Genomic DNA, 23,568 nt, shown 5'->3' with positions numbered 1-23,568 from the left:
CGCCCTCGCCTATGTGATTTGATCCCCTGGCCGTCTCCCTCCACAGGCTGGGATCTCTTCCAGCGCAAACGCCAGGCCTGATTCATTCCTGTGGTCTCAGCACTCACTCAGCCCAGGACACTAGGATTCCGCCCTACCGCCCCACCCCACCGCATCCTGCCATCACCACTGCCGAGGCGGGACTCGAACCTGAAATCTCCAGAGCGGCCCTCGCTCCCGCTTCTCGGCACGCCCACGCTTAGCCCCAACGACGCGCACGCGCACTGAGGCGGAGCAGCAGCGCCTTCCCTCCGTAACCCGCATGCGTACTGAGGCCAACCGCCTCCATCCACGCATGCGCGGCCCGACGCTCACGCTCAGTTCTCGCGCGCCCACCCCGCGGCGCATGCGCTGGGCCAGCAGCCCGTGGGCTTTGAGCTCAGCTTGGCCCCGCGATACCTCCCGCTCCCGTTCCTCCTTCGGGCCGGCCTTCCGGGATGCCCAGACCGGTTCCGGAGTGACGGTGCTCGCTCTCTCCCTCTCTACCCCGTGCTCCCAGGCCCCCCACACGCCATTTACAGGCTGGTGGCTTGTGGTGGACCTTCTCCGCCCTCACCCCGCCCCGTCACCGAGAGCTCGCGCCCGGGAACCAATCAGCAGCCGCCTTAGGTAAGGGGCCCGCCCCCTCCTCGGCCGTTCAACGGTCCCGGGGCCGCCCGGCGGGTGGGCTGGTGGGCGTCGCCGAGTGGGGACCCGATGAATCCCGGGTGGGCGGAGGCGGAGCCCGTGTGCCTAGGAGCTTCAGAAGTGGGAGGGCCTGAGAGTGAGGGCTGTGAAGTGGCCGGAAAGGACGGTGTAAACAGAGGTTCTCGTTGTAGGGGCCCCGCGGGAGGCCTGTAATCAGACGCCCTGAAGAATGTGTAGACGGACCCCCGAGCTCCGGGGGAGGCCCCGTGTGGGAGCCTGTAGATGTAGAGATGTGTAAATACGTGTAAGTGCTGGAGACCTTAAGTGTGTGTCAGGCTCTTGAGCCCCGAGGTGGGCGAGTGCTTCCTGAGGGTGGGCGTCCATCCGGAGTTGGGAACTGGGGGGGGTCTCCCCCCGCCCCGTGATTGGCAGATAGACGCTTAGATTCGAGGAGAGCCCCCAAAGGGGTGTATTAAGAGATGCTGAAGGACTGAGGGCTGGGAGGTGACCCTGAGAGTCCGAAATAGACTGGCTTTGTAAGTTTTAAGGGAAGCCCCAAAGGAGCCTGGAAACAAGATTGGGGGTCCCCAGGTTGTGTGCCGGTGGACTCTTTTTCAGTTCTGGGGAGCTCCCCACAGGGGCTGTAAAGTAGACTCAAATACTGTGGAGGTTCCCAGAATAAAGGACAAAAGGAGGCTTATTTGCATGGGAAGGGGGTCCCTGTGGGTGTGTAAACAGACACTAGGGTGGGGCAGAAGCCCCATGGAGGCAGGAGAACAGACATTTAAGCGCTGGGGAGGTCTCCAGAATAATGTGCAGGCAGACGCTTAATTGCACAGGAGGGAAGAGTCCCAGGGTCTGAAGGGGCTCCAGCCGAGCTGTAAACAGTCATTTAAGGGCTCAGTGAATCATTTCCCGTAAGCATCCTAGACAGGCCTCGTCCTCTGTCTCCGGAGGCGGGCTTCAGCCCAGGTCGTGGCTCGGGGCAGGTCTGGTGGCGCAGTGAGGAGCTGGAGCGGCCCCTGCCTGGCTGGCAGAATCACCCCTGCATCCTCCTGTCAACAGACATTCATTCTGGGGGAAGAGTCTCTTGCAGGGACCTGCTCCTGTCGCTATACACTGGGGTGGGGGGTGGAGGGGATTTTGTAAAATCATTTAACAGGCACGAATTGGTAAGCAGGGATCAGCAGACTTTTTCTGGAAAGGGCCAGAGAATAATTATTTTAGGCTCTGCAGGCTGTACTCGGGCTGTCTCATCTGCTCACCTCTGCTGTTGAGTCAGGAAGGCAGCCAGAGGCACTTTGTAAATTGATGGTCGGGCCCGTGTTCCAATAAAACTTTATTTACAAAAAACAGAAGGCAGACCGTATTTGGTCCACGGGCTGCGGTTCGCCACCTTGACCTGTGAGCTACAGCTGAGGGCCTCCTCGTCCTGCAAGCAGACTCTTAAGTACTCAGCCTGCCCTAGGTGATGTGTAAACAGCAGGGTGTCAAAATTCACTTAGTGGAGCCATTTTCAAATGAGTCAGAGCCACCTTTCCAGAGAAACTGCCCTGCTGTCTTGACCCTTGGGCCGGGCTGAACCTTTGGACTGGGCCCAAAGAGCAATTGTTTTACAAGCAATTGTTTGAGAAGTCGGCAGGAGAACCGACATCCTGATCGCAAAGACTGAGAACCGTGGACTTTCTGAAGATGGAGTCAATAGTCAGTGTTTAGCCAAGACTAGCTGTCTGCCTCCAACTCCGATTAAAATTCTTTGTAGTTCAACTTCCCTTCAAAGGCCCCTGACTTTTATTTCCTAGGGGGATGCTATTTGGGTTTCTACCTGAATCTGTGTTCCCCAAATTACAATTCTTTGATCCCAAATAAAAGCTTGGCCTCTTAGACTGGTTTCTGTTTTTGCAGGTTGACATGGGGAAGCCCCCTAGGGACCTGTAAACAGATAGTTAAACGACAGGGGCTGGGTCACATAGGTAGCCATACATTTTATAACATCTTAGATTAATTTAAACACTGATGGACCTTGGAGTGCAGACTATCAGGAATGAAAGGTAAACAGACCCTGAAATGTAGGCAGACACCTATTTTCAACAGGCCTCTGAATGCTGGAGCCTCATCCCCACCTGTGCCAGTAATGGGTAATCAAAAGAGAAGTTGTCAGACTGAGGGTCATGTTACTGATTTGTGAGGAAATGCCTTGCTGCATTTTGGGAAACAGAATGTCCCATTTTTATGTGACCCTGCCCATATGAGTTATATTTATATTGGGACAAAGTGGTTAATAGTTGGGAATAGTATGAGCTATAAGTAAGAGACAGGAGTGTATTTGTTTCTGACTGCATCCAGAGGTAGGCAATTCGAGGTTAATAGGGGACTCCCAAAACTTATATCTTGTTCTACCATGCCTTCCTTCCATTAAGTTGCCTCACAGTCCAAGATGGCTGCTTGAGGTCCAGCCTCCACACCCACATTCCTTCCAGCCAGCAGGAGGAAGGGGCAGAAGGCACGTGCCAGTGACTATGAAGGAAAATATCTGAAAACTGCCAGAACACATGTCTAGTATCATACCATTGGCCAGAAAAAACTTAGTCACATGGCCACACCTAACTGCAAACTAGGCTGCGAAGTGTATTCTGGATAGCCATGTACCCAGCTCAGAACTGAGGGTTTAATTTTTTTGAAAGAAGTGAAGAATGGATATTGGGAGCCAGCTGGCAGTCACTGCCACAGCTCCAGAGCTCTCTGGAAAGAAGGGCCTTCTTATAGTCCAGAGTGAGCCACGTTGAGCGGGGGGATGCTCTTCACCCTGGGATTGACCTCTTTCTCTGTAGGTGACCATGTCTGAGTCTGGGCACAGTCAGCCTGGGCTCTACGGGATAGAGCGGCGGCGACGGTGGAAGGAGCCTGGCTCCGGCGGCCCCCAGAACCTCTCTGGGCCTGGCGGTCGGGAGAGGGACTACATCGCACCGTGGGAAAGAGAGAGACGGGTGAGCGTCCGCGCCCAACGGCAGCGTTCACGCATCCGCTCATTCCACAAGTGTTTCCTGAGCCCCTGCCACGTGCCAGGCACTAATCTAGGTGCTGGGGATGTGTCGGTGGACAAAACGGGCTGCCCTCGAGGAAGAGGGTAGAGATAAAGGGGGCTGCCTTAGGTGGAGTGCCCAGAGAAGGCCTCTCTGAGGAGGCGGGTTTTGAGCAGAGACCCGAAGGAGGTGAGGGAACAAGCTGGGACAGACTCTGAGTGAAGAGCATTCTAGCCTGAAAGCACAGCCACTGCAAAGCAGCTGGTGTGTGCAGGGAGTGGCTGGGAGGCCACACGGCTGCAGTGGACAAGGAGGGAGGGTGGGTGATAGAAGATAAGGTCAGGAGGTGACGGGCCGGATCCCGTAGCGCCTGGTGGGGCTCGGAGAGAACTTTGAATTTCACCAAAGAAATTGGCGTTGGAGAGTTTGAGCGAGAGGGGCCACGAGCTCGTGTCTGATGGTGACGGCAGCGGTCTGTGCTTGTTGAGCAGCCATAGTGTGCTGGCACCATGCAAAGGCCTCTGCGGCCCTGGACCTCCCTGAACCCTCACAGCCGCCCCATGAAGTCGGACCCAGGATAGGTCCAATTTGCACTAACGAGGAAAATGAGCCTCTGAGGGGGACGGACTGACCCAGAGGCACCGAGTCAGTACGCTTGGGGCCAGCTAAGCCTCGAGTGCTGCAGCATCTGCCTGCTGTGGGGGGCGCCCCGGCCTGGGAGCCGGCAGCCGCGGGTGGGCCCAGGCCCTGCCTTGCTCTCCTCCTGTGCCTGGGTGGCTTACTGCCAGCACCTGCCCCTGGGTTCTTTGTCCAGGGCCCTGCCCAACTCTGAGAGCTGATGGTGCGGGGAGGAACGGAGCCCTTGGGACCCGTTGCTGAGCCCTAAGTGCAAGCGTGAAGAAGAGTTTGTTCACAGTGCGCTTGGTTCCGGCTCTTCCTTCTCGGGTCACGGCACAGTGAGGACCGTCTCTCTTCCTTGCACATTACATCCTCTGGGGACCGTTCCCGTCTGCCTACACCTTCCGCTTCCATCCCGCACCAGCAGCTCCCATATCTCTTGTCTTTGTTTCTGCCTTTGCTGCCGAGCTCTGGCCGCCTCCTAAATGGCCAGTGGCCTCCTCACGACCTCTGTGTCCCCTGCTGACCTCAGCGTCTTCCGGCCATATGTCTTCCTTCCTGTATCAGTGACAGCCCCTTGGGCCCCATCCTAGACACCTCCCCAGCCCGCCCCACGCCGTCAGGCCCCAGTGCTGTCCACTGTGCCTCCCGAGTCTGTCTCCTGGCCGTCATCGTCTCTGCCCCACAGCCTCGGGCCCGGGTCTCATCTGCTCCTCCACGGCCTGGGAGCCTACAGCCTCTCCTGCAGTTCTCGCACTGCTGGCCTTTGCGAAGCCCTTTCACATCGTCTTTTCCTTTCCTCCTCTCCAGAGGCCAGTGAAGGGAACAGGACTTAAATAAGTGTCCTCAGTGTGTGGGTGAAGAGCAGACCCAGTGAGAGGCCGAGACTCTCCCCAGGTGACTCAGGGACCCAGAAAAGGAGAGAACTCAAGCTCAGTCTCTCCCCTTCTGTAAGCAGAGTCGGGATGAGTCCAAAGAGGCACGAGGAGGGCAAGGTGTGGCTGGTGCAGGAGCAGGGCTGGGACGGAGAGGGTCAGGCCAGCATGTGCTTCCGGCCCCTCTCAGGATGAGCACCTGCAGTGTCAGCCACAGGGACAGTTGAGGGCTTTCTCCTCTCAGCCTCATCATAGGCCTGCGAGGAAGGAGTTCTGAGCCCCTTTCACCAGGTGAGGAAATGGGCCTGAGTGAGGGGGCTTCCTTCCCAGGTTCATACAACCACAAGAGGCGGGGCAGCTTCAAACCAAGATCTGTCTGGCTCCAGAGCCCAGCTCCTTCCATCTTAGCTTGTCCGTCAGAGGCAGCCAGACAGAGTGGCTGACAGCGTGGTTCTGGAGCCAGGAGGCCTGGGTTCAAATGGGGGCTCCATTGCTTGTTGGCTGTGTGACCTTGGGCAAGCCACTTAACCTCTCTGTGCCTCAGTTTCTTCATTTGTAGAATGGAGCTAATAATAGTGTCTATCTCACAGGGCTGTTGGTAGGACTGAGAGAATTAGTATGTGGAGGCATGTAGATAGTACCGGGCACATAAAGGCCTTCGGGAGCAGCCTGGAGAGGTAGGGGAGCCATCCGTGAGTAACTGCCCTCCATCACCACAGGATGGCAGCGAAGAGACAAGCACGTCGGTCATGCAGAAAACCCCCATCATCCTCTCCAAGCCTCCAGCAGAGCGGGTGAGCAGGGAAGATGGAATCTTCGGGAGGGGAGGCCAGGAGCAGTTAGGTGAGGATCTGTCCCACTGACTGGCCCCTTATCACCCCCGTAGTCAAAGCAGCCACCACCTCCTACAGCGCCCGCGGCCCCGCCTGCCCCAAGCCCTCTGGAGAAGCCCATCGTCCTCATGAAACCCCGGGAGGAGGGCAAAGGGCCTGCGGCCACCACCACTGCCTCAACCCCTGAGGGCTCCGCCCCCCCACCTCCCGCCGCCCCTGCGCCACCCAAGGGGGAGAAGGAGGGGCAGAGACCCACACAGCCTGTGTACCAGATCCAGAACCGGGGCATGGGCCCTGCCGCGCCGGCAGCCATGGATCGTGAGTTGGGGCCGGGCACGGCCTGCCTGGGAGCTGGAGCCCCCTCACCCGCAGACCCTCACCGCATCCCCTGTCCCCTGCTCTCTCCTGTCGCCAGCTGTCGTGGGCCAGGCCAAACTGCTGCCCCCGGAGCGCATGAAGCACAGCATCAAGTTGGTGGATGACCAGATGAACTGGTGCGACAGTGCCATTGAGGTATGGGGGGCTCTCCCTGCTTGAGGTCCAGTGCCCTTGCCTCCTCCACCCGCTGCCCCCAGCATCCTGGGGGGCACCATCAGGCCAGACGCTTTCAGGCAGCTGGAGCCGTGAGCTGGGATGGAGCAGAAGGTTCTCACCTGGCCGGGGCTGGATTTCTGTCCCTTATGCTAGCTCAGCGGTGCTGGCAGGTGATACTGAAATACTTTGATGCTGGTTGGCCAGGAGGTACTCCCCTAGCCCCCCACCCAGATGCCTGGGATCCCCTGCACCACCCCACAGTGGGGCAGCCTCCTGGGCCCTCCAGTACCCCTCCTCATCGGTCAGAACCCGTGTGGTACCAGTGTTAACTGGTTTGAATGTCACTCCCCAGAGGTCCTGCCATCCCAGCAGCCCTTGCTCTGGATCAGACCTCGCATTTCTGGACTGTCACACCCACGTCCACTCTCCCAGTCTTCATTTCCGCTCCTCTGCTGCTCTTCCCCCCAGACCTGTCACATCGCGCCCCTGCTCCACTTGTCCTAGGTGTGTAGCTGTGTTCCCTCCTCTTCTCTAGCTGCCTGGACTTAGGAGGACAGCGTGCTGGGCCCATTTTTACCTGGTCCCTGCCACCTCTCTCTGTCCACCCTCACGTGGATATCAACTAGGAGCTTTAAAAAAAAAGAACCGGTATCCAGGCCCTCCCCTTCCGCACTGTCAGGTGGAACTCTGCAGTGACGAGAATGCTCTGTGTTTGCACCATCTAGTATGGTCGCCACTATCCCTGTGTGTGGCCCTTGGGCCCTTACCCACATACGTCCGTATGTGGCCAGTGCAACTGAGGAAACTGAGTGTCTTTTGTTTCATTTTGATTAAATAGCCACAGGTGGTCAGTGTCTCCCACTTTGAACAGGGCTATCCCTGGATACTCTAGTATGTCTGTAGTTAGGTCTAGGATTAGCTGCCCTTTTTTTTTTTTTTTTTTTTTTTTTAAAGCTCTTCAGATGAGTGTAAGGCACAACAGCCTCAGTTGAGGCAAATCCGTTTTCCTTGAAGAGGGTCTCTTTTGCCCCCTGGTGGTGAAAGTCAGCACAGCTGGCTGCCTGGAGGCAAAGGTCTCAGGAATTTCCGGGACTCCTAACTAAAGCCCACAGACCAGAGCCTGGGTGGACGAATCTCCCTTCCCACGCACAGTGCCCGTTCTCACGCCTCCCCACCTGAAGCAGAAGGCCTCCCAGTGGTCCCCTCCAGTAGCCTCGCTCACCACGTCTGATCCATGACCTGTCCTTCCGTTCCTGTGCCTCTCACCTTCTCTTCCCCAAGGTCAGGCTTCCCTTGGCCAACTGTGTTCCAGCCCACAGACTTCCTCTTAGCTTCTTGACCACGGCAGGCTCTTTTCTACTTTAGAGCTCTCACAGATGATGTTCTCTGTGTCCAGAACAGTCCACATAGCCCACCCCCACCGCCACCACCACACACACACACAGAAGCCATAGAAGTTTTTCTTCGTATCTGACAAGGCAGGTCGATGAGCCTCAGAGGTCTCTGGGGCCCCCCGTCTCACTCCGGCAACTGACAGATTTCTGATGGTCACATTCCTACGTCTTCCCCCAGTACCTGTTGGATCAGACTGATGTGTTGGTGGTCGGCGTCCTGGGCCTCCAGGGGACAGGCAAGTCCATGGTCATGTCGTTGTTGTCAGCCAACACTCCCGAGGAGGACCAGAGGTGAGGGGGACATCAGGTAGGGGCGTTCGGGGTGTGGAAGGCCAGGAGGGAGGTGGGCACCCACCTGGGGCAGGGGAAGGGTGGGCCTGGGTGTTGCATGGAGTGTTACCAAAGGCCTTTGGGACATTGCTTCCCCTCCCTTGGCCTCAGCTTCTTCGTCAGGTGAGGATGACAGGGGCTGGACTAGATCTTTGTGTGGCTCCGAGGTCAGCAGTCCTGTGTCTCCCTCCTTTCCTTCCTGCCGTGCCGCAGGCAGTGGTACAGAGCCCTGCCGGGAACTGGGACGATGCAGTCACTAAGCCCCACCTCAGTCTCAGCCCTGCCGCTCCCCAGCTGGTTGACCTTGGGCAAGTCACTTCGCCTCCCAGTATCTCAGTTCTTCACCCGTAGAGTGGGTTTTTGGAGGACGAGATGAGATCAGGAAGGCAAAAGTTAACAAGGCACAGAGCAGATGCCCACAGGATGCAGCTGACGTGCCTGGGAAATAGAGTGGGGAAGGAGCCCTGGACGTAGGGCGTGGGTTCTGTACCAGCTGCAGGCCTGCATTCTTTTTTTTATGAGTCCTGCATTCTTGAGTAAGAATAGGATATGATCATGAACATAAAGGATGAAGTCACGGGAGAAGATCTGGGGGAGTAGGGAGCTGAAGGACCAGGGCCCAAAACTGAGGGCGGGGAAGGAAAGGGAGAAAGGCAGGGATTAGGGAGTAGGGGACGTGTACAGTCTAGTGAAGGAAGGGTCAAAATGGGGGCTCAGAAGGGGTAGTAGCTACTTGGGGTTGTCTGAAAAACATAGGGGTTCGTTTTTGATAAAGCAGGTGATATTTCCCTGGACTCCATGGACGGGCCTCCAGGGGTCCATGAACCTCCCGACAGCATGTGCAGAATCGTACACATCTGCAGTCAGGCGTTTCTCCTAGGGAGCGCGGCCGCGGTTCCAGCAGATCCCAGAGGGGCCCGGGGCTAAGAACCACTCTTGTGAGAATACCAATAGACCCAAAGCTGCAAGGTTGTCACGGCTCTCAGGCCGGCTACCCCTCTCCCCTCACTCAGGACCCCGGCTCAGCCTGGGTCCGCTCTGGACCCGCTCCAGCTCTCTCGGATAGCGTGGTTTCTATCTCTGCTTCCACCCCCAGCTAGCAAAACTTCCCCGTGCCTCTCAGCTCTGCTTCCTGAACTAGAGAGAATTCTGCTGGCCTCGCTTGTCTTTTTGAGCCGTGTCAGCCTGTGGTGTGGTGGACTTTGGTACCAACTCTGGTCATCAAATCTCAGAAGTTTTACCTCCTGATTATTTTTCATCTGCTTTTCTGCTCCATTCCCACTTCCATGCCAAGAGCTTCCTAACTGGTCCCCCTGCTTTAGTTCAATGCAACAAATATTAATTGGGTGCTTACTATGTGCCAGGGACTGCCTGGGTGCTGGGGAAACAACATAAACAAGACTGCAAGAAATCTGTGTCCTCATGAGGCCCACATTTTGAAGGAGGAGGCAGTAAACAAAGTAAATACGTTGTTTGGCATGTTGGGAGATAGAGTGGGAAGGGATTGTAGGGAGGCGGTGCTGGGGCTAGCTTACAGTTTTAAATCAGATAGTCGGGGCAGCCCTCGCTAAGGGGACACCTGAGGGAAAGCAGACTCCGCGGAGGAAGAGCATTCCAATCGGAGGGGATGGCAAGTGCGAGCCTCTGTGGTGGGAGCTTGCCTGGCCTGTGAGCAGAGTGGTGTGGAGGCCGTGGAGCTGGAGGAAGTCAGGTCGGAGAGGCACAGGGAGGCCGGAGTCCTGGGCCTGCAAGTCTTGTTACCCACTTTGTGCACCCTACAGTCCTCGCCACGCAGCCGCTAGGGGGAGCTTTTCAAAACCAAAATCCAGTCCTGTCACTCCTGCTTAAGTCTCTGCAGGGCCTTCCAGGCTCCTGGGCCAGAGCCCCCGTTCCTGACTGCCCCACAACAGCCCATGTACCTTCTGTGTGCTCCCTGCACCTGTCGCTCTCTCTACTCTCGCCACACTGGGCCTGGATTCCTCATACACGCCTCATACCTGCCTTCTGCCTGGCGTGGTCTTGCTTCCTTCCTCCACCCCCCTCACCTCCCCTGTACGGGAAATCAAGTTGCTTAATTAGCTCCCTTTTCTCTTTCACCCTCAGCGTCATCTTTTGCCTCTTAGGGCAGCCCTTCCCAGCTCCACCAACTCAGTTCCCCCCTTGGAGCCCTGCACGCCTCTTTTCCTAAGGCCCGCAGTGACTGATGCTGTTGGTTTGTGAGCTGGGCCAGAAGCTGCATGGGCAGCGGCTTTGTCTTCCTGGTTCCCTGCTGCATCCCGAGATCTGGCACATAGGCCTGCGGTCCAGTGTTTATTAGTGGGAGGCCGCCTGCTCTGTGTCAGCGACATACGAGCATCTCAGGGAGGCGGGAGTGGCCCTTTGAGAGGCAGGTACTATGACCCTGATTTTACAGATTCAAAGGGGTGATGGCTTTGTCCAAGTCGCAGAGTGACCCAGTGGAGCTCAGTGGCTTAGAGCAAGGCCCAGCTCTGCCTGCTTTGCTCTCGTGTCCCCCTCATCCAGCACAGGTAGAAATGGGGGAGACACCTCACAGGGGAAGAGCTGGGCACCAGGACACCAAACAGCCTCCCCCTGTGGGGCGGGGGGTGTCAGTGCTGTGTCTCCAGGGCCTGATGGAGGTGCACTTGGTGACTCATAGTGAACGATGATTTACCGCTGGAGGTCAGGCGCTCTTCTGAGGGCTTCAAGTGAATTAACCTCGCAGTAATCCTGAGAGGTTTGAGACTCTCCTTAGCTCCATTTTACAGATGAGGAAACCGAGGAGAGAGACATTAAGGACCTTGCCCAAAGCCACACAGCCAGGAAGAGGCAGAGCTGGGGTTTGGATGACAGCAGGCTGGCAGAGTCCCTGCTCTTCAGCACCTCAGTCTGTTGACCTCGTTCCAGGAGTGAACGTGTCTACTTGGGGGAGGGGTGGAGTCATGTGGTGTAAAACACAGCCCCCCAGACACGGACCATGGATGGAAGGACGTGTGGCCCGGCGGGGAACCTCGTCCCACATGCTCACTTCACAGGTCATGCCCTGGGCTGTCAGAGGCTGAGAAGTGGACCACTAACACGCCCGCGTGCTCCTCTCCACAGGGCGTATGTTTTCCGGGCCCAGAGCACCGAAATGAAGGAACGAGGGGGCAACCAGACCAGTGGCATCGACTTCTTTATTACCCAAGAGCGGATTGTGTTCCTGGACACACAGGTGCCAGCCCCGCCTGCCCCACCCCCCCGCCTGCCCCACCCCGCTGCACTCCCTCGTCGCTCTTTCCGTGAAAGTCTTTAAGCCGGAACCCTGCTAGCATGCCATGTGGCTCCAGCCAAGCCATGGACATGCTAGGTGCCCTCGGGCAAGTTGTGTCTTTTCTTGGCCCTTAGTCTCTTCTTGTCCAATTTTGTCCCCTCCCACAATCCATTGTGTACACAGTAGCCTAAAGAATTTTCTAGCATAGCAGTTAAAGGTGTGGGCCGTGGAGTTGGTCCGTGTCCGGATCCTGCCTTTAATTCTTACCAGCTGGGTGACTTTAAGCAAGTTTTAATTCCCCCTAAACCTCAGTGTCTTGTCTGTACATGGCGATGATAGTTATACTCAGCCTCAGGATTGTTGCAAGGATTCAGTGGAACATTCCAGCAGAGTGCTTGGCACAGGACCTGGCACGTGGCTAGCATTCAGGGCCTTGACTGTCTTTAGACCTGACCTGTCACGCGTTCAGCAGCTTTCCTTGGCTCTCCCTTGCTCTCAGGTGAGGTCCCCGTTCCCTCACCTGGCATTCAGGCTGGGTGGCTTACCTCCTTCAGATTCCCTGGTCTCCCCCTCTGGTGTGGTCACCAGCCTGCCACACCTACCATGAGGCCTCACCATGGTCCCTCCCCACTTCGGGCTTTCCTCTTCTTGTTCCCTTTTCCAAAACCACCTTCGACTGTAGGACCTTGGCCAAGTTATTTAACTTTTCCATTCCTCAGTTTTCAAGTGGGAAAAATAATATTGCCCACCTTGTAGGGGTTTTTATGAGGTTTCCATGAGTTAACACAAGTCCTGAGGACAGCACCCAGCATGAAGGGAGTGCTCAGTACTCTTAGCCGTCCGTACTGTCATCGTTAGAACACTCCCTCCCTTGCCTTTAGGCCTGGCTGAGGCCTTCTCCTTAGTGAAGACGCTGCTGGGGTGTTGCCTCCCCCGGGAAGCCTTCCCCTCCTCTGAGCGCCCACTAGTGCCTGAGCGCAGCTGCCAGCGCATGCACCATGGGGTTTATCACAGTCTGCGTCCTGTGTCCTGCCCCCACCCCCTGCCTGCAGCTCTGTTGGTCAGGGCCTGAATGTTAGTGGAATAGCATTCTGGTTGCTGTGGGCATTGGTGACAGGAAGAGTGGAAAACCTGCAAATGTGCCGTGAGACCAGTGTGCCAGGCCCCGTGCAAGGACCACCTGGACCTAGAGAGCAGCTGAACTGGTGTCGAGCTGGGTCAGAGGCCCACGTAGGGCAGAAGGGAAGTTAAGGCAGAACAGATCAGGGCGGTGCTTGGAGCTTTAGAAAGTGAGCAGTTGGGAAAGCCTCTTCCTTAAAAAAGTCCACTCACCGCAGTAAGAAGTCAACAGGGGCCAGCCCGGTGGTGCAGCAGTTAAGTTCACATGTTCCAGTTCGGCAGCCTGGTGTTGGGCGGTTCGGATCCCGGGTGCGGACATGGCACTGCTTGGCAAGCCATGCTGTGACAGGCGTCCCACATATAAAGTAGAGGAAGATGGGCACAGATGTTAGCTCAGGGCCAGTCTTTCTCAGCAAAAAGAGGAGGATTGGCAGCAGTTAGCTCAGGGTTAATCTTCCTCAAAAAAAATAAAAAAATAAAAAAAAAAAGAAGTTGACAGACTCTCAGACTCATTTAGCTCCTGTCTTTACGTGGAATGTTCCTTTAAGAAAAGTGATGCGCTCACCACTGATTCTTTTACACCCAGTGATGCGATGATTGAATCTTCACCGGTTTTCACACTAATCATTGCTTTTTGACCTAAGTAATTATCTTAGCAAAGTTTTGAAAGCATTTGAAACAACAAACAACAGAAAGGGTCTTAAGGGATGTGACTCGTTGAAGTGTGTGTGAAATTTGTCAGCGCGAGCAGAGTTCTCCTTGGGCTGGCGGCTCTGGGGAGCAGTGAGATTGTGGAAGGGCCGGGGCCAAGGGATCTGCTCTGAGACTCTCCTTCCCCTCCTCCTGCTGCCTGGCACTGTAGTCATTGGAAACTCCGTGTTTCTCACCTCATTTTGTCCTGAGAGAGGCGATGACTTTGCCTTCAACGTGTGGAACATGGGTAGCCGTGGCCCCAGGATGCCGACCCCAGGCCCCTCCCTGACACCCTCTTCTCTCTCTTGCCCCAGCCCATCCTGAGCCCCTCCATCTTGGACCACCTCATCAACAACGACCGCAAGCTGCCTCCGGAGTACAACCTGCCGCACACCTACGTGGAGATGCAGGTGAGGGGCCGAGGGCACCCTGCCCCGCAGGATCTGCCATGGGGAGCTGGGTGTGGGTTGACCTTGTCTCTGCTTCGTAAGAGCCCTGGGTGCCCTGGGAGCCGCAGGAAGAGAACAGCCCTGGGAGTCTGATCTGGCTCGGCTCTTGGCTCTGCCCCTCGGAAACGTCACCTGCCGCCCCTTCCTCCTTCAAGCCTCGGTATCCGCCCATGTGCAATGGTGGTGACCATTCCTCCCCTGCTCGATTTAGGCGTGGCCTGTAAGGGAAGTGCCAGCACAGTCTGGGCACAGAGTAGGTGCTTAAAGGCCCTCAGGCCCTTGCCCTGCTGCCCCCCTAGCTGAGTCCTGGCATCAGGGGCCCCAGTCTGGACAGGGGGGCCTTCAGCTCTGTCGTCCCTTCCTGCCCGCCCTCAGTCACTCCAGATTGCAGCCTTCCTCTTCACGGTCTGCCACGTGGTGATTGTCGTCCAGGACTGGTTCACGGACCTCAGTCTGTACAGGTGAGGAGCTGGGGAGGGGGCCAGGCCAGAGATGGCGGCCCCCCGCCTGAGCCACTCGGCCACATCTCACAGGCTCCACAGCAGTCACAGGGGCCCTCTTAAAATGTAAGGTGGCGTGGGTCACCGCCACCTAACTCTCCCTCAGCACACATACACTCACTTAGAACCTTCCACTGACTACACATCACCCAGAATAAAGTTGAGTCCTTCCCACGCGTGGCTTATGAGGTCTTATGCAATGTGCTCCCAGTCACCCTGCTGACCTCCTCTGCTACCGCTTCCCTCTCTCCCTCCATTAAGTGGGGGTGGCCTCATGGCTGCTCCTCGTGCAGCTGGGGACCTCTGCACTCCTCATGCGTCAGCCAGAAACACTTCCTGCGGAGCTCAGACTCCCGCCTCGTGTCCTTCAGGTCGACCTCAGGCCTTCCTGACCAACTAACATCGCATCCCTGTTACTCTCCCCTCCTTGCCCTGCTGTGTTTCCCTTCGTTGCACTGTCACTCCCCGACAGGAAACTGTAGATCTCTGTATGGTCTGTCTCCCCATTAGAACGTAAGCCCCAGGAGGGAGGAGTCCCCAGCGCGTCACACAGTGCCTAGTACGAGGTAGATATTTAATATAAATTTGTTGAGTGAATAGCACGAGGAGCTGGCTTGTCTGCCCCTTCGAGTCCTGTCGTCCATGTCCTCCAGCCATGTGTACCATCCCGTTGGTACCCTGGCGGGCAGGAAAAGGGAGGGAGACAGGATCTGGCAGGAGTCCTGCCTGAAGCAGCTGGAGGTTCCAGAAATGCCACCAGACAGCACTGGCTCAAACCTGTGGCTACAAGAGTTCCTCTTGGCCTCGGGCCCCAGGAAATAGCTGTGGGGAGGCCAGCAGCCTCGGGCAGAAGGAAGGACGAGAGCTCATGGGAAGGGAGGGCTGAGCTGGAGGAAGCAGATGTGTCCGAAGGCAGGCAGCTCTCACTAGGCGAGTGGCGTCCTTTTCCACAGTTGCTCAGAGGCAGGCTGTTTTGTACAGATTAGCTGAGGTAGAGACCATGCTTTCAGCGTGGTACCTGGGACGTAGTAGCCACTTGATCGGTGGGTGCTTGCTGTTCGTGCTGGTAACCCTGGGGATGGGGCGAGCTGTGGGGCTGGCCAGCAGTCCACGACGACTAGCTGGGGGGCCGCTGTGGTGACGAGATCTAAGTGACGTAAGTCTGAAACCTCCACTCCTGCCACCGCCGCCCACAGGCATTCATTTACCTGGCAGCTACACTGAACGCTTGTTTATACCATCTGCTGCTGGGGCACCGGGGAGACAGACATGTGAAGGAAACAGACTGCACACGTTGAGTGGGGGTGTGGGCTCGGGCTGGCACGTGGCAGAGCGTTGTTTTTAAGCCGGAGTCTACAGCTGGGCTTCTCAGAGCAGGTGAACCCCTTGAAACTGTGGACACCGTGTTTGTGTGTCTGTCTGCATGAGGAGAATGTCCGTAGCTTTTATCGGATCCTAGTACCCTTTACCTCAGAAAACAGGTTAATTTTATCTACTTTTACCTATTTGGGAAAATTATTTTAAAGTAGCATAAACTGAAAACTTACGTCCACACAAAAACCTGCACACGGATGTCTGTAGCAGCTTTGTTCATAATTGCCAAAACGAGGGAGCAACCGAGACAGCCTTCAGTAGGTGAATGGATGAATACACTGTGCATCCAGACAGTGGGGCGTCGTTCAGCGCTGAGCAGAAGTGAGCTGTCAAACCGTGAACAGGCATGGAGGAACCTTACACGCGTGTCGCCAAGTGAAGGACTCCAAGCTGCCCTCTAGTCTGATTGCAGCTATATGGCATTCTGGCAAAGGCGAAACTATGGAGGCAGTAAAAAGATCAGGGGTTGGGGGGTGAATGGGTAGAGCATAGCGGATTTTTCAGCCAGTGAAACTTAAGTGTGATACAATATGGTGATTACATGTCATTTTTGTCAAAACCCGTAGAAAACAGCAAGAGTGAACCCTGATGTTAATCATGGGTTGTAGCAGGTGTGCCGCTCCGGTGGGGGATGTTGATAGTGGGGGAGGCTGTGTGTGTTGGGGGGGACAGGGGTGAGTCTACGGGAAATCTCCATTCAGTTTTGCTACGAACTTAAAACTGCTCTAAAAAATTAAGTTGGTTTTTTTTTAGTAGCGTAAACTCATTACAAAATGCCACGGGTCCCTAGATTGGTGTCTGAGAAGGTTGTCTCTGAATTCCCTGAAACTGTGTGAGAAATCTGGTGCGTGTGGGGCATTTTTCCAAGTGTGGCTGTAGCTTTCGTCACATCTGCAAAGGGAGCCCCTCCCCCAGGCTGTGGGATATGGGGTGCCCGTGCCTCAGCACCACCCTCTCACCCCAAACCCCAAGGTTCCTCCAGACAGCAGAGATGGTGAAGCCCTCCACCCCGTCCCCCAGCCACGAGTCCAGCAGCTCCTCAGGCTCTGATGAAGGCACTGAATACTACCCCCACCTGGGTGAGAGGCTTTCTGGGGCCCTGGGGGTGGGGAGAGGTGGAGGAATGAGGGGTGAAAACCAGGAGTGCTCCAGGGAAGTGGGGAGCTCGGAGGAGCACTTTTGAGAATTAGGAGGAGGGGAGTCAAAAAGGATTAGCTGCCGCTTCCTCTAAGGGTCCCTTGGCCTCAATTCCACCCTGGCCACTGAGGGCATGACCCCGAGTCTGGGTCTGGGTCTGTCTCCTTGATCAGAATGGGAGCCTCTTGGGGATAGGACCCAAGTCTGCCCATTTCTGGCTCCCTGGCATCTCCCAGCGTGGGGCTCAGGCCACCAGTGGTGAGACAGCCCACGGGCCCCGTGCACCCTGTGCGCCCTCCTGTGGCCCTCGCACGCGCCATTCTTTCACCTGCTCTGTCCTCGCCCTGCCCTACTGACGCGCCGCTCCTCTGCAGAGATCTAGTTCATCTGTGCACCCCAGGGAGGGTCTCCCAGCGTCCTCTGGCCTCGCCAAGACCGTGGTGCCTCTTCCTGTCATACTCCTGGTCACATAGCCATCTTCCTCTCTTGTCTTTTCCATCAGACTGGGGGCTCCTTGAGGGCAGAAACCAGATGTGACTCATCTCTGGGTCCCAGCATCCCCCAGCCCAGGGGCTGGTGCAAAAGCACAGTTTCGTGAATATTTACAAGTGATCTGAACTCAGGGGTTAGGGCAGGTCCTTAGGGTGAGAAGGGGGAGTCCACGTGGCCGAGCGCAAGCCGCCTCACCGGTCCCCATGCCTCCTCCCCGGCTCAGTCTTCCTGCAGAACAAAGCTCGTCGAGAGGACTTCTGTCCCCGAAAGCTGCGGCAGATGCACCTGATGATCGACCAGCTCATGGCCCACTCCCACCTGCGCTACAAGGGTGAGGGTCCCCAAACCACCCCCGAGCTGGCCAGTGGCCTCCTGACTCCCGATCCAGCCTGGTCTCTGGTCCTACTTGACCGTCACACACATACCTCCCCTGCCCCGCTGCATGGTGCCCGCAGGCTGATGGGTTCTCTCCCCCAGGTACTCTGTCCATGTTACAGTGCAACGTCTTCCCTGGGCTCCCGCCCGACTTCCTGGACTCTGAGGTCAACTTGTTCCTGGTGCCCTTCATGGACAGCGAGGCGGAGAGTGAGACCCCCCCACGAGCGGGTATGGCTCCCTATCCAGGGAATCTGGTTCATAGGGAGCCAGGAGCTTCCTTGGTCTGGAGGGAGACACGGGCCCACCTTGGTTAGGGGGTGACTTGTCTTGGGAGCCCACCCTGGTCTGAGGGGAGTCTCCAGCCTGTCCCTGAAGTACCTGGACCCTTTCTTAGGAGCATGTTTCAGAGTCGTGGAAGTACAGGAACAGCTGGGCCAGGGCCCAACTCGGAGGTGCTTCTGGAGGCCCAGGATGCTGGTTGACTAGGAGGAAGGCCCTCTCTTGGCAGGCTACCCCCCTTATCCTCCCCACCGCAACTTTCCAGGTCCTGGTTCCAGCCCGCTCTTCTCCCTGCTCCCTGGGTACCGTGGCCACCCCAGTTTCCAGTCCTTGGTGAGCAAGCTCCGGAGCCAGGTGATGTCCATGGCCCGGCCACAGCTGTCACACACCATCCTCACTGAGAAGAACTGGTAAGGGTTCTTGGCAGAGGGGGTCAAGGTGAGGTGCCCTGCCCTGGTGCACACAGAAGGCGTTTCTTAGAGCTCTGTGTGACCTCATTAAGCCCCTTGGTGCCAGATGTCAGTTTCCTTTTCTGAAACATTGATGGTTGCTCCCAGCTTGTAAGCGCCTCTTCCATGTCAGGCAACGTGCTGTTTCACGTGATTTTGAATCCTCCTATTTAGCCAGTGGGGTATATTTCTTACCACTGGTTTGACTGGTGGGGAAGATTTGACACGGAGGGGAGAATGTGGGAGGTGAAAGGTTCCACAGCTGATAGATGTTTCTGATCCTCACAAGACTGGAGGGAGGTAGAGAAAGCCCCAGCCCCACGGAGGCCAACCCTGGGTGGAGTGGGAAGAAGTCTGGACTTGGAGCTGGGGCCCGAGGTCTTAGTCCAACAGCAGGCCCTTCAGCTTCCCTTACCGCGGGGGAGATGGGAGAAGCAGGGCCACCTCCCATCGGTGCTGGCATCTTCCCTGGATCCAGTCGAGGAGACTGGGTTCTGAGAGGCCCAGCCACCCTCAGGTCGTACATGGGGCCTAGTCTTCCCACCTGGCCAGGGCCGGTGTGGGGCTGGTGGGCTCCCAGCAAGGGCCGCCCTGACTGTTGGCCTTCTCTCACAGGTTCCACTACGCTGCCCGGATCTGGGACGGTGTGAAAAAGTCCTCTGCCCTGGCGGAGTACAGCCGCCTGCTGGCCTGAGGCCGAGGGGGGATGTCATGCAGGGAACCCCTCCTGGGTCCCCAGTGGATGGCGAAGGATCACATACGTTCTCCCCGCTAGTGGGGTGGAGAGTGGCAGCAGGCCTGATGGACGAGGGACCACGACTTCCTCACCCGGAGATGTGTCCAGTGCCAGGCCCCCCACCCTCAGTAGAGTGTTGGTCGGGGTGACTGAGGTCCCACCCCCAACCTGGGACGGGGAAGCCCATCCTCAGTCCCCCACAGGGTCGGGTGGTGGGCGGAGCCAGAGTGGTCACCAGGAAGGCCAGGCTCCATCTTTACCTCCCTCTGCAGGGACGAGAGCAACGGGTCCCTCTTCCCTGACGCCAAGCCCTTTCCTGTCAGGTGAGGCAGGGTCTGGGGAGCTCCTCACGGGGGCAGATCTGATGGTTCGAATAAAAGCAGTCGTGCAAGCCTGTCTGGTGCTCCTCCCTCTCCCAGCATGCTGTCCTGGGAAGCGGGGCAAATTTGGGTCCCAGCTCTTAGGGGCCACCCCTGGAGCCTGAATGAACTTCCTGCCGGGACACATCCACTGTAGGTGACGGAGTCGTCGGGAACAGATGAAGAGCAGTCCCTGCTAGGGAGGAGGAAGCCCCCAGCAAGGGTGTTCTGTTTCCTGGGGCGATGTCAGGCGTCCGTCTGTGTGTTATGGGTGGGAGAATACGTGCCCTCCTTCGGGCAGGTGCAGTGACTCTCCTCGCGTCGTCTGCTCTCACTTGAAGGCAGTGCGTGCTTTGGTGGAATGCCTGGTTAAGTACAGTGCCCCAGTCAGTGCCTGGTTAGAACAGACATGTGCCGAGTGAGAGCCTAGTCAAATACAGTACTTCCCCTCCGAGGGTTGAGACGGGTCCGATCCGTGTTCACATACTCACACCTTAGCTTAACGGCATGCCTACTGTCGGTGAAACATGGGGCCTGTGTTCCTCTCTAAACCTCAGCCACTCTTGCTTAAAAACGCTCCCTACCTGTCATTTCAGTCCACTACCTACCCTCGGTTAAAGACACCATGCAGTTCAATATCGTACCTGCCCTAATCTGCTCCGTTAAACACGGTCCATACTCCTAGTTTAGTGTTTGCCAAAGTATGTCTCCAAGTTGGTCTGGCCACCTCAGCCATCACAAATTAGTCCTGACTGTCACATCATGCCACTCCACCCTTGGTAAAGCAGTCAGTTCTAGTCCAACCCAGCGTCTCATCTGTCCACTACCTAGCCCCATGCCACTTTGGTCTCCCTGCTTCCCCCTGCCCTTGGATGTCCCCAGAGAGTCCTGGGGTCCATTTCTTGGGAATCCCACGGTCTTCCAAGAAAAATACACACTGGAAGAGGTGGGGGCCAGTGAAGGGAAGGTCTGGCCAGAAGTAGGGAGTCTGCACAGATGTCTGAAGGGGGGCTGAGGTCTGGGAGGTACAAGACCCGGGGTGGGCTCTGCTCTGTCCTCGCTGACAGACCTCAGGCAGGCTCCTCTCTTAATGATCCTCAAGGCCCCTCGGAGCTGTGGCCTCCACTGCCCTCTTAGGGAAAGGTTTCCGAGTCCTGTGTCCCACCACCCTGGCCTGCACAGCCACCCTCCGAACTGCCCTCTCCAGCTAGACAACTGAGCTCTTCCCACCTTGTCAAAACTTGTCTGTCCCGTGTCCTGTCCTCTTCCCCTGCTTTCCAGGGGACTGCTGGTTGACGTGGGGGTCCGCCAGAGTAGGGAGGATGGGGCAATGGCCAGAGAGGGCATGAGACCCAGGGCGTGAGGCACAGGACAGCACATGGGCTCAGTCCAGGACAGCTGGCGCTTGAGTTTCTTTCTTCCCATCCCCAGAAACCACCTGGCCTGGGGACAGGTAGAGCCTGGATCCTCCCAGCTCTTCACTGCCACCTCCAGCTGGCCTAGGCTCAGGGCTGGGATTATGATGGGGTTTCTCTGGGAGCTTGTGGTCCGAGTTGTTGAAAAAGGCCTGAGTCAGCATGTCTTGGGCATCCTTGACTGCCGCGTCCAGGGACAGGCTGAGCATCCAGTAGATAGTGGTGAAGGAGGTGCCGCAGGCAGCCAGGGTGCCCAGGACGGGCACATTGAGGTGCTTGCGGGTGAAAACAGAGGCATCCCCGGGGGCCTGGCCCAGCAGCTCCACCACCAGTGCCTGGCTGACCTTGGGCTCCTGGCCCTGCACCGCCTCCCAGATCTTGTGCAGGGGCCAGCCCATCCGCTCAGCCCGCTTGACCGGGCAGTCGTCCAGGCCGAAGCTGTGGCGGCAGCCTTCCAGGGAGTGGATGAGCGTGTGTAGGTCACACCCCATATCCTGGGCGCCCAACATGGGACTCAAGTTGACACCACAGGCCACCGTGGCCACCAGCCAGATGTGCCCCAGTGGTGAGGCCTCCTTCGCTAGTACGGGCTTTGAGGTGCTGGGCGGGGCCACCAGGAAGGCGTGCCGCTTATGGCTCTCTAGTTCCTTCACCACCGACTCCTGCAGCAGGTGGAAGTCATCCTTGCTCAAATCAATCACGCAGAGCAGGAAGACCCGGGGATCCCTCAGGCCCTCCACTGCAGGAGACAAGAGCGCCGTTCAGCCCGGAGCAGGCCAAGGTGTCCTGACAGCTGCCTGGGCTCAAGCCCTGGCCAGGAGTCGGCACAGCATGTAGCTTAAGAGTGTGGCCCTGGAGCCAGGCTGCCTGAGTTCGCATCCCAGCCTGCTACCTACCACCAGTGTGGCCGTGGACAAGTTACCAAACCTCTCTGGGCTTCCATTTTCTCACCTGGGAAATAAGGCGATCATTGTACCCACCTCCTTGAGTGGTGAACTGAGTTCCTGGAAATGGTGCCTGGCCTGTGGTGAGCCCTTAGTAAATATTGGCTGCTGTCAGCGACGGGTGCCAATGCACCAGCTAATACACAGCCTTTTTTCCTTAATGCAAGTGGCTAGTCTCTGTCACTGAGAAGTGCCAGCTCTCAGGAAATGGCAGCTGTAAACCTCTGTCACTGTGGGGCCTAGTTCAGTTGTGCAGTGTAACTTTGGGCGACCCCTCTTCCCACTCCAGGCCTCAACTGGAAGATGAAGGGGAAGGGGTGGGCAATCCCTCAAGGGTCCACCCACCCACCCCCCCAGAGCCTGCGCCTCACCCACTGGGTGCTGCCCACAGTTGTCCCAGATCTGGCTGAGCGCACTCTCCCCAAAGAAGGCACTGGGTGGCGGTGCTCCAGGCAGCAACGTCCACATCCACCTTGGAGCGGATGAAGTAGGGGCGCTTGCCTCGTTGCAGGGTCTCGCAGGTCAGCCGGGCTTGGTTGGCCGTGAAGCGCTCTGACGTCACCATGATGATGATGAAGTCGTACTGGTCCAGCAGCGCCCACTGGAGGTATGTCAGCCTGGAAGGTGGGTGTGCCTATGCCCGGCAGGTCCCAGATGATGACGTTGGGGTACTTGGGGTGCGGGTATGGCGTGGGGTCCACGGTCATCCCCACCATGCCCTTGCAGGCTGAGTTCGGGTCCTCATCTCCCAGCCCCCAGATGGCGTTGACAAAGGTCACCTTGCCTGGGAATGCCAATGTCCGGCCTGACATTCTCCAGCAAATGAAGTGTGGCCTGCAACGTGGCGGCTACTGCTGGCAGGCTCCCCGCCTCAAAGGCCTCCTTGAGAGCCCCAGTGTCCCTCAGCAGCTCCGATACCCTGGCCTGGCTGAGGCTCTGTTGGAAGACTGCCTGCCATGGGCTGCCTGGCCCTGGTTCTCCATCTCCAGGACCTGATGACCATTGACAGGACAGGTAAGGGAGTATTTCAAACTGAGCTGCCCTCTCTTCTCCACATCCCTCAGCAGAGGAGGGTAACCATATGCCAGGCCTGGTGCCAAATGCTTTATTTTAGCGAACTTTATTTTATTCATCACTGGAATATCTCATAAAATCCCCGTAACAGCCCAGAAAAGGATATTTTTTGTCTCCACATTTGGCACCGAGAGGGTAAGTCACTTGCCCAAGGCCCCCAGCTAGTGCGTGGGCTGTTGGAAATGGGACTGAGGTTTTCTGATCCTAGAATTCAAGTTGTTTTTCTTGATTGGCACTTGAGCTAACATCTGTTGCCAATCTTTTTTTTTCCTTCTCCCTAAAGCCTCCCAGTATGTAGTTGTATATTTTTAGTTGTGGGTCCTTCTAGTTGTGGCGTGTGGGACGCCGCCTCAGCATGGCCTGATGAGCGGTGCCATGTCCACGCCCAGGATCCAAACCGGCAAAACCCTGGACCGCCCAAGCAGAGCGCACAAACCCAACCGCTCAGCCCCCGGCCCAGCCCTCTCAAATTCTTGAATAACTCTTTTGGGCATGCACCACGCACCAGGCACTGTGGTCAGCAATTCAGAGCAGTGCTTAGGAGCTGGAACCCTCACCATCGCTGAGAGTAATGGTTATTTAAGGTTTACCCCGGGCCAGCCACTCTCCTAACCTTTAGTCCCCATTTTGCAGAGGAGGAAACT

The 23,568-nt window shown here is 57.0% G+C and overlaps 2 protein-coding genes across 2 annotated transcripts; one reads left to right on the top strand and one right to left on the bottom strand.

The window, feature by feature from the left end:
- Positions 1-354: 354 nt before the first annotated feature.
- On the top strand, positions 355-19,528 carry SMG9 (SMG9 nonsense mediated mRNA decay factor). Its single transcript, XM_044758972.2, has 14 exons — positions 355-648; positions 3,498-3,653; positions 5,902-5,976; positions 6,069-6,333; positions 6,431-6,528; positions 8,122-8,234; positions 11,376-11,487; positions 13,653-13,748; positions 14,163-14,248; positions 16,634-16,740; positions 17,514-17,621; positions 17,768-17,896; positions 18,213-18,357; positions 19,012-19,528. Exons 2-14 carry the CDS (start codon positions 3,504-3,506, stop codon positions 19,088-19,090), a joined length of 1,563 nt encoding a protein of 520 aa, XP_044614907.1. The 5' UTR covers positions 355-648; positions 3,498-3,503; the 3' UTR covers positions 19,091-19,528.
- Positions 19,529-20,875: 1,347 nt separating this feature from the next.
- LOC139042231 (interferon-inducible GTPase 5-like) lies at positions 20,876-22,662 on the bottom strand. The gene is made up of 3 exons (XM_070499537.1): positions 22,523-22,662; positions 22,226-22,467; positions 20,876-21,645 (listed from the first exon to the last, which is right to left on the bottom strand). The coding sequence occupies exons 1-3, from the start codon at positions 22,660-22,662 to the stop codon at positions 20,876-20,878; spliced, it is 1,152 nt and encodes a 383-aa protein (XP_070355638.1).
- Positions 22,663-23,568: the final 906 nt, after the last annotated feature.

The sequence above is a fragment of the Equus asinus genome, chromosome 26 (assembly GCF_041296235.1).
Source record: "Equus asinus isolate D_3611 breed Donkey chromosome 26, EquAss-T2T_v2, whole genome shotgun sequence".
NCBI classification, from domain to species: Eukaryota; Metazoa; Chordata; class Mammalia; order Perissodactyla; family Equidae; genus Equus; species Equus asinus.
The sequence above is the reverse complement of the archived record's forward strand: the minus strand, read 5'-3'. Positions and strand labels throughout refer to the sequence as shown.

What these genes read in the sequence shown, in the direction of transcription:
- SMG9 (XM_044758972.2), top strand. Translation starts at nt 3,504, where the DNA reads ATGTCTGAGTCTGGGCACAGTCAGCCTGGGCTCTACGGGATAGAGCGG. An exon ending in TTGTGTTCCTGGACACACAG is followed by an intron (nt 11,488 to 13,652) that starts GTGCCAGCCCCG and finishes CTCTTGCCCCAG; the next exon opens with CCCATCCTGAGCCCCTCCAT. An exon ending in TGAATACTACCCCCACCTGG is followed by an intron (nt 16,741 to 17,513) that starts GTGAGAGGCTTT and finishes TCCCCGGCTCAG; the next exon opens with TCTTCCTGCAGAACAAAGCT.
- LOC139042231 (XM_070499537.1), bottom strand. Translation starts at nt 22,662, where the DNA reads ATGTCAGGCCGGACATTGGCATTCCCAGGCAAGGTGACCTTTGTCAAC. An exon ending in ACGCCATACCCGCACCCCAA is followed by an intron (nt 22,468 to 22,522) that starts GTACCCCAACGT and finishes CCCACCTTCCAG; the next exon opens with GCTGACATACCTCCAGTGGG. An exon ending in ACAACTGTGGGCAGCACCCA is followed by an intron (nt 21,646 to 22,225) that starts GTGGGTGAGGCG and finishes TGTCTCCTGCAG; the next exon opens with TGGAGGGCCTGAGGGATCCC.